This window comes from Capsicum annuum, chromosome 2, assembly GCF_002878395.1.
Source record: "Capsicum annuum cultivar UCD-10X-F1 chromosome 2, UCD10Xv1.1, whole genome shotgun sequence".
Lineage (NCBI taxonomy): Eukaryota > Viridiplantae > Streptophyta > Magnoliopsida > Solanales > Solanaceae > Capsicum > Capsicum annuum.
In genome coordinates this window covers 136893301-136902851 of record NC_061112.1, presented here as the reverse complement: position 1 = coordinate 136902851, position 9551 = coordinate 136893301, and the positions used below count along the sequence as shown (strand labels likewise).

At 33.3% G+C, this 9551-nt stretch overlaps 1 protein-coding gene across 6 annotated transcripts; it reads right to left on the bottom strand.

Moving 5' to 3' along the window:
* Positions 1-631: 631 nt before the first annotated feature.
* LOC107859765 (putative B3 domain-containing protein REM15) lies at positions 632-7783 on the bottom strand. Of its 6 annotated transcripts, none has more exons than XM_047407151.1 (11): positions 7633-7783; positions 7428-7521; positions 6714-7023; positions 5905-6035; positions 5515-5746; positions 5070-5219; positions 4597-4727; positions 4243-4474; positions 1747-1826; positions 1390-1621; positions 632-1161 (listed from the first exon to the last, which is right to left on the bottom strand). In XM_047407151.1, the coding sequence occupies exons 3-11, from the start codon at positions 6832-6834 to the stop codon at positions 1100-1102; spliced, it is 1371 nt and encodes a 456-aa protein (XP_047263107.1). In that variant the 5' UTR covers positions 6835-7023; positions 7428-7521; positions 7633-7783; the 3' UTR covers positions 632-1099. The 6 variants fall into 6 exon arrangements, with proteins under 6 accessions (XP_047263107.1, XP_047263106.1, XP_047263109.1 ...); XM_047407150.1 differs by having other exon boundaries at positions 7432-7521; XM_047407153.1 differs by adding an exon at positions 6232-6317 and having other exon boundaries at positions 7432-7709.
* Positions 7784-9551: the final 1768 nt, after the last annotated feature.

Sequence of the window (9551 nt, the reverse complement as noted above, 5' to 3'; positions counted from 1 at the left end):
AAGAAATTTTGAACAATGATAACAAAAAAAATTATAAAAATATAATTTGTAATAAATTAAATCTACATATGACTGATATAAAAAAAAACTGTAATATTGGGAGAATAATATCTCTAGATTGATGTGAAAGGAATAATAATCAATTTATAGAAGTTCAAATTCTTTTATTCTAAGAAAAGGATTCTTTAAATAAGGAATTTTTTTTTTGTCTTTTGAAAAACGTAACAATCAATTGTGTTATTAAATTATTTAAGGTAGTATATTATGTTTTTAACTAACGAAAGTATTTAAGGTAGCTTTAATTTCCTTTTAGGATCATAACATGAAAATGGGGGGAGGGATTGCCATATATTATATTATATTTTAATATATTTTAGAAATTATTAGTTTTATATATTTTAGGAATTAATATTATAAATATAATTAAATAATAAAATAATAATGTGAAAAGATGATTTTATTTATAGCGGAGACTTTTAATGAAGGACAAAAAGTTCAAATAACTTTTCTAATGATCTTCACACTTTTAATATATTATATATATTATAGATTATAGATATAGATTTTTAACCTTTTAAGTTCCATGATTATTTAAAGCTATCATTTTTTATGTAAAACAAACATTTCATTAAGAATATATTAATTATAAATTTTTTATTTTGTTAAAGATAACGACATTGTAATCAAATATATTTTTACATATTTGGCTAGGAAAAGAAAATATACATGCTTAGAACAAATAATCATTGCATCTAAATACTCACACACACATATATAAAGCTACATTCTTTATGCTTGTCATCTATTGTCTTGGAAACAAATAAAAAGGACAGCTCATTGCACTAAAGCTCCCTCTATGTGAGGGTTTGGAGAAGGGTCGAACCACGAGTTTATTGTACGCAACGTTTCCACGGAACCTGTGAAAACGTAAACAACTTTTGAATGATTTCCGATCCCACATGGTCTACTTTGTCCTTAAAAGAATTTGATCTCCTCACAATACCGAACCGAGTTATGGGATCATTTTGGAAACAATGCACAGATATATTTCAAAAAATCCATATCAAATTTTGTACATCCACTTGCTTCACCAACTACTTCAAATTATCCTGTCAGTGGCTTCTGTGATGTTTGGCATCCTTAAATTCCCAAAAAATTTACCTACAATGTGTAAAAACAAAACATAGCCTTAGTTCTGAGATTGAATTGTATAAAACAGACACTGAAACTTAGACTAAATTGACAAGGAATTATGCAGTCTTAGAATGCAAAGTACTTTTGTCCATTTAAGAAAGTTGCTTCATCCAAGACATATACCAAAAGGAGTCATAACTTATGTGCATATTAAGATAATCGCAAAACAAGTCGTGCTTAAATGAGGAAACTTACCATTGTATTTCCATATTGGTGTGTTTCCATTAGAAACAACCTCAAACATTATGCAATCTCCTTCCTTTAAGCAATTTGCATCACGGAATTCATGCCATCCACCTGTGATATATACACTATTGCCAGAAGAATGTAACTTAACATTCCACGATCTTTCCCTTTCATCTCTAATAATCAAACCGCATCTCTTGTTGGAGAGACCATTTGCAAGTGCAACTTTTGTAGGAATGACCTGAAACGGTTTATAACCAATTGCACAGACAATCAAAGAGTGCTATACTGCATATTTTCACCAAGAAACAAAGAGGGGGAAATGGTATTCTCGAAGGAACTTCTTAAAGTAAATTTTAGACTTACCAATGAATCACTGACGAAGCAATAAGGTCTAAGAATGCATACAAAATGAGATTGACCAAAAGGCTTGTGAGTGCCAGCTCCTGCATAGGGACATGCATGACTTGATGCTGGGGTTTTGTTTGACGATATATTTCAGTAGAGTTTAAAACATCTAAAAGTGTTTTTACCTACTAAAATGTTGTATCTCTTCTTTTTTATCATCAAAAAATATTGCATCTCTTGTTCTTAAAGCAAAAATTTTAAAGAATTACAAAAACTGACAGTCTAGAAGGGTTGAGAAAGAACTAACCAAAGACCACCTTACAACAACAACAACAATGATGTACCCAGTGAAATCACACAAGTAAGGCCTGGGGAGGGTAGAGTATATCCACGCCTTACCACTACCTCGTGGAGGTAGAGAAGTTGTTTCCAAAAGACACTTGGCTCAAGTGTAGCAATTCTAAGTACAATTGAAGACAATATAGCAACTAACAATGGAAAAAGTGCAAAATCTCAAAGAAAGAACAAGAACAACAATAAAATAACTCGATAATCAAAACACAATAGACTAACAGATTTCACAAGAAAGGACTACAATATTACGACTAGTACAACAATAAACACCTACAAGCCTAACCCCTTGAAAAACACGACAACACTCCTGCCTTACTAACCTTCTACCTTAATACATGTCCTCAACACCCTCTTATCTAAGGTCATGTCCTCGGTAACGTTATTCCTATCTAATCACCTATCCCCACTACTTCTTCGGTCTACCTTTACCTCTCCTTATAGGCTTATACCTACTATATCCGACCTCTCGCATCTCCTTACTAGGTGTCTGCACTTTGCCTCTTTACACGTCCAAACAATCTCAATTCGCTTCCCTCATCTTGTCCACCATGGAGGCCACTCCCACGTTATCTCGAATATCCTCATTTCTAATCTTATCACACCAAGTGTGACTACACATCCACCTCTATATCCTCATATCCACAACATGCATCTTATGAACATGGGAGTTTCGATTGGCCAAAACTTAGCGCCATACAACAGCGTCAGTCTAACCACTACTCTACAAAACTTACCTTTAGATTTCGGTGGTATCTTCTTATCGCACAAGACTCCAAGGAAAGCCTCTACTTCATCCACATTGTACCAGTGTGATGCATGATATCATCGTCAGTGTCTCCACTTCCCTGGATGCTAGACCCAAGATACTTGAAACTGTCTCTCCAGGTAATAGCCTCTGTGTCAAGCCTCACTTCGATGCTTGCCTTATGTTGCCCCTCGCTGAATTTGCACTCCAAATGTTCTGGTCCAACTCAACTTGAATCCTTTAGCCTCCAGAGTTTGTCTCCGCGTCTCTGACCTAGCATTAACACCATTACGCGTCCCATCTATAGTACAATGTCATCTGCAAATAACAAATACCAGGCACCTCATCTTGAATATTCCGCGTTATTTGAGAACTGATCCCTGGTGCAACCCCATTTCCACTTAGAAGTGCTCCAAGTCTCCACCTACCGTTCTAACATGCGTTTTAGATCCATAATATTTGTCCTTTATCGCCCTAATATAAGCCACCGGTATGCCTCTAACCTCCACGCATCTCCAGAGAACTTCCCTTGAGACTTTGTGTTGGGACTTTTCAAGGTCAATGAACACTATATGCAAGTCCCTCTTTCTTTCCCGGTATTTCTCCATCAATCTCCTCACAAGATGGATGATTTCCGTAGTTGATCATCCCGGCATGAATCCAGACTGATTCTTGGAAATGGACAGAAGACCATCTGAACTAACCAAAACACCACATTCACAAGAAAGAGATTTTACAGAACTAAGAAACAACATATCCAGAGTAATCCCACAAGCGGTGTCTAGGGAGGGTACCATGTATGCAGACCTTACAACTTTGTAGAGCGCGTGTATGTATGTATGTGTATATATATATATATTAAAAAAAAATTGTTAAATACTGTTTAACCCATATGAATTTTTTAAAAATTTTTTAAATAACAAAATATGAAAACTTAGCCAGATGGAACCTGGGAAAGGGCCTTAATTAGATGACTCAACATATAAACTTGAGTGAATAAACCTAGAAAACTGGCCCTTTACTTTGGATTATAGCCTATGAAAGATGAAACACTATTCTTATAACAAGCAAAAACAGCTAAAAGGAAACCTATTAAAAAAGCAAGTACAATAGCATGTAAAGCTCTCCATACACAATCTACGAAAGGAGTGCATAAATAAGGTCCTATTTGGGTATACAACTAAACTGTTGTGCTACAAAATTTAGTTCCGCAGAAAATAATTCAGGAAAACAACAATTTCACAAAACGTCTTCATTGGCTGGGTAAATTTTTGAAAATGTAAGCTGCTTATGAAGAACATTTTTTACAGTTTCGAACAACCAAACACAACAATACATAAATTTATACAAGGTGCATACAACAAAGAAATAATGTTGTTAGGGAAACAAGAGGTTGCTTAAATGAGAAAACTTGCCATGAAATTTCAAGATTGGTTTCTCTCCATTAGTAACAACCTCAAACTTTATGCAATCTCCCGCCTTCAAGTCATTATCAACACAGAATTCACGCCACCCTCCTCGAATATAGAGTCCAGCATTGTTGGTACCCAGCCTTAAATCCCAGGATCTATGTCTTTCATCTCTAATAACCAAACCACATTTCTTGTCGATGAGACCGTTTGCCTGAGCAAATCGTTTAGGAAGGTACTGAAAAGGTTTATAAGTTATAATGATTTGCACGAACCACAGTTTTTCACTGTATCACTACTCCAATAAACAAAGAGGGGAAAATAAAGAAAATGATGCAAATATTTCCTTTTCAGACTCACCAAGTAATTCCTTGTAAGGCAATACGGCTTAACAATGTACACAAAATGTGATTTACCGAAAGAGCTGTGAGTAGCAGATTCTTCGTTGGGAAAAGCCTTTCTTCTTGAAACAATGTTCGGGTTTGGTTTGTCTGTTAAATTGTTAATTGTAACAAATCCATGTCAAAAATCAAATACGTCAAGATGTTTACAATTAAAGTATAGAAGAAGTACGCACCCTATCTTTTGACTAATTTAATCAAATAATAAATTGAGCTTATTTCAAGGTTGAGATAATTAATTTGGTATTCATCAAGTATAAACTAATTGTACTATAATACGTGGCAGTTTATTATTGTTTGTGATGCTCTTCATGTTCTTGTCAGTCATTACAATATGTTGGACTAATGTTTTGAAGCTCCAATTTCTTTGTAAAATCATAAACTACAACATTATACTTATGTAACAATATATCACCAAAAAAGTGGACTAACCTGCATCTCTGTCAGACTCTAAAGATCCCTTATCTTTGACTTCAAATTTCCAACTGTATGCTTGATTTCTCGCAGGGCCGGAAGGAGCGCACGCCGAGTTAGATAGAGCAAAGGAGGGTCCTCCAACAGATTGCCCTTTCGTTTCCTTTCCTGGGCTAGGTAACCGTTAATGGACTATCCGAGGCATTAGGAAGAACATTTTTTTCAGTATGGAAAACCAACAACGAAACCCAATCCCGCAGAGTGTGGTTTGGGGTGGGTAGAGTGTACACAGATCTTACCCCTACCTTGGAGGTAGAGATACTGTTAATGATAGACTTGATTTATTTGATAGTATGGAGAACCAAACATAATAATTTTGACAAAGATGCAATATAGTGTCATGGTGTATATAACAAAGTAAAAAGATAACTGAAAGAAGAGTTGCTCAAATGAGAAAACTTACTGTGAAATTTCCAAATTGGTTTTTCTCCATGAGCAACAACCTCAAACATCATATAATCTCCCTCCTTTAAGTCATTTGCAAGGAGAAACTCACGCCATCCACCTAATATATGGACTCTAGAATTGAAGGTAGCTAGTCTTAAGTGCCATGATCTTTGTCTTTCATCTCTGATCATCAGACCACATTTCTTGTTGATGAGACCGTTTTCCATTGCAAATTGTTTAGGAAGACGCTGAAATGGTTTATAACAATTTGCACATATGATACACTTCATATTTTTGCTGCAAATAACTCCAATATACACAGGAGGGAAAATAACAAAATGGTGCAAATGTTTCCTTTAGCATGAAGTTTCTTAACGGCAAAGGGAAAATGAGCTCTGAGACTTACCAAGTAACTATTTGAAATGCAATATCGACTGACAGTGCACTCAAAGTGAGATTGAGCACAAGGGTTGTGCGTACCGGCATCTGCATGGGTAAACACCTTGCTTGATGGCATGATGCAGAGCTTCGATTTGCCTATTAAGTTGTTAATTGTAGAGAAATCCATGTCAAGAAAATTGAATATGACAAAAATTATTATAATCGAAACATGAATGGAACTTAAACATCCATCCCAGAATTAGTTACTTAGTTTACAAATACACTGTTAAGATTGCCTATAAATACACTGTAAACATATAAATTGATTCATTCATGAAATAAGATCAATTACTTCTCTCTTTTTCTACATTTCTCTCCTCAGCTACAATTCTCGGTTCATTCCTAGATTTAGCAATCATCGTCTTCGAGCTTCTGCTCCTAGATTAACAACTTCACCTTGATCAATTCTGGTTGTATCAGGAACAGCAGGCAATAGCTTAAACCAGTCGGAAAACTAGAAAACCATACAAATTTGAAACCTCATCCAACTCAGTATTACCCATCGTATTGTGGATTGAAAAAGTTCTAGATTATTTAACCATATTTGAAATGAGCGGGTTGAATATGGGGTTGTTGCAGGTGGCTTGGGTGGGTAGAGAAAATATAGGTGGAAACTGCCACTACAAGGGACGGAGCCAGGTAAGGCATCCGCACCCTCTTTAGCGGAAAATTACATCTACTTTTTTACGTTGATATAATAGATGTTGAAACTTGAAATCTAGGCTCCGCCACTCACCTCCACTAGTTAAGATAAACGGATTCTAAAGATGTTACCTTTGAATTTAAAATTCTTGGAAGTCTCTTCAACATTATCACATCCTTCTTCTTCCTGCAGATACTCTGCATACTCTCTGTCACAATGACTTGAATCAAAGATGGAAACCTCAAATTCCATATCTCCTTCATGTCTGAAAATCAACAGATCTCCCAATTGCAGATCATGTTCTTCTACAAATGCAGCCCAACCCGCTTTGAATCGGCAGCCCTTCACCTTCACCAGCCAACTTTTGCCCCCACTTCTCAGTACTACATGTTCAATTTGATGTCATCCCTTCAGATACTTCAAGAAACCCGTAGGTATCGTCTGCAATACAACATAAACTTGTCTCAAATCACCATTCTGCTCTGTATAGGACCTGACAATTGTACTATTTTTCTACCTAGCTAAACAATTGTACTCACTCTTTTTCAATTTATTTGTCTTGGTTTTATTTTTAGTCCATTTTACAAATAATGTCATTTTCTTCAAATTCAACATGTTTTGGTTCATTCTATACATATTTAGTTTTAAGACCACAAGATCTAAAAATCTTAATTAAAACTCTGTACTAAGACAAACAAATTGAAACGGAGGAAATACTTCAAAGAACTATGGTACTCAATTTTTTAGTGTTTTGTCTTTTGGGGGATGAATTCTTCCACTTTCATATCATACATACAACATATATTAGACAAAGGAAAGATGACAAGAACTTAAAAAAGGCTTACTTACAAGACCATGCTTGAAACCTTTCTGAATGGGCTTGAAAAAATGAGGTTTCTTTGGAGGGATTTTCATGGCAATCAACAAAATCCCCCTTTTCTGTTTTGCAATTGAAAGTTTGAAAGTTCAGTTGATATAATTGAAGAAGTCTTTAAAAAAATTTTACACATAGCACAAAAATTTCTAACAATCATTGAAATCTCTAATTACATTTGCGGGATCCGGAAAACATTGATGCACAAGAGTCTATATATACAATGTGCTCCAATATGTGTCACAAATTATGTCAAGACTAAGCTAATAGCAGCACATTGAACAAATGGTAACTTGTGGTCCCAGAAAAAAGTTAACAATGTTGCACCAAAGGTGTGGCCCAGTCAAATTTTGGGTGCAATTAAATTACTACTATAAAATTGGATGGGTTGATACATGTGTATTAGGTGGTTAATTCGCATCATATATGATATTTTGCGTGTATTATCCTATACAAAATAGGTGTGTTCTTATTCAACTTTATACAAGTTTATATATTACGTTGCTATTATGAGTGTCAAGGGAGCGAATGACTTGGGCCAAGTTCACAAATACTCTCTCTGATAATAAAAATATGATAGGTGTATATTTACTATACTAGTTCACGTGTACACGCCTCGCGCGTGTATCTCACTTTATTAAATTCAAACATTTCAGAAAATAGAATATTTGTTTAAATAATAAAGATGAATACAATAATTAAATTTAACATTTTTTGAAGAATTTAATTAGTTAAATCTAACCTTTACCAAAAGAATTTATCCAAGCTGATCGGCATTCATCTACCACTTGTAAACTGTAACAAAACAACACTGTGACAGAGACATCAAAACAATAGTGATCACAAAACTCCAGTTTTGATGAAAATAAGTCTTGTCTTAGCGAAAATTTTGACCCTAAAAAATAACTTGAATGAAAACAAAAATATATATACACACACGATGAATTCTCTTATGTTACACAAACAATGAAGGAAGTTAGATTAACATCAATTATATTTTTTCAATAAGTAAATCGATTTCTTCGGTAGTTTAACGTGCATCTCAATATTTATAGAAGTATTTCCTTAATAGAGTACTATTTTAGGAGTATTTTTCTATTCTATTTTAGGAATATTTTTTCTAATTGATCAGTACAAAAAAAAAATATTAATTAATTCTTCTTTCATATATTTTAAAAGTAATATATATTCAAAATAGTACAACACATTTTAGTTCTTACCAAATCATCCTATATATTTCTAACTTTGGCAAAACACTTGTCAAACGTAACAGTTTTTGTAAATAACGATAAAATCATCACGATAATAGTAATCACATCTCAAGTAAGTCGTAAGCATATCAACTAATCGGTTCGATATTAGTTTAACGTGTATTCAATGTTTATAAAAATATTTCCTCAATAGAATCTTATTTCATGAGTATTTTTTATGCTACAAAAGAAATATTAATTAATTTTTCTTCCATATATTTTAGGAATCCCATATATTGTAGGAGTCTAGTTGATATAATAAAAATAATTAAATAATAATTTAAAAATAGTGAAAAGACAGTTTTGTCTGAAGAAAGGTATTTTAATGAAGGACAAAAAGTTCAAATCACTTTTCTAAAAGTTTTTCACACATTTAATATATCATAGATATAGATTATAGATATAGATATAGGTGTATCAAGAGTAAAATATAAAATTAATCCGAAATTTTAAATATTTTTTTAAAAGGTAAGGAATTTTGGGTAATAAGATCTCTTAGGTTTGTGATTTTATGTAATTTATCCTAATTATTATTTTTCATAATATATCTTATCATACATATTTTAAGACTCTTTAATTTTTAAAATATATTTTCTCTTATCATATGTTGTAAAACTTCTTATTTAAATATTTAAAAAATAATTTATTAGTAATTTGAAGGAGAAAATGAAAAGATAATTTTTTTTGTATTATGCACTCTTTTAATGAAGAGTAAAAATCAACAATTAAGGCTCCAACAATAATAATAAAATATTAAACTACTCATGGTTCCATGGACTATGACTCTTTTGTAATTTTAAACGGATCAAACTGTGGGTAAAAACTTTCCCAAATTGTGTATGGCT

Coding starts and splice junctions, on each gene's coding strand:
- LOC107859765 (XM_047407151.1), bottom strand. CDS start 6,834: ATGGAATTTGAGGTTTCCATCTTTGATTCAAGTCATTGTGACAGAGAG. Junction 4,728..5,069: donor AGAGTCTGACAGAGATGCAG/GTTAGTCCACTT, acceptor ACAATTTAACAG/ACAAACCAAACCCGAACATT. Junction 1,827..4,242: donor ACCAATCTTGAAATTTCATG/GCAAGTTTTCTC, acceptor GTCCCTATGCAG/GAGCTGGCACTCACAAGCCT.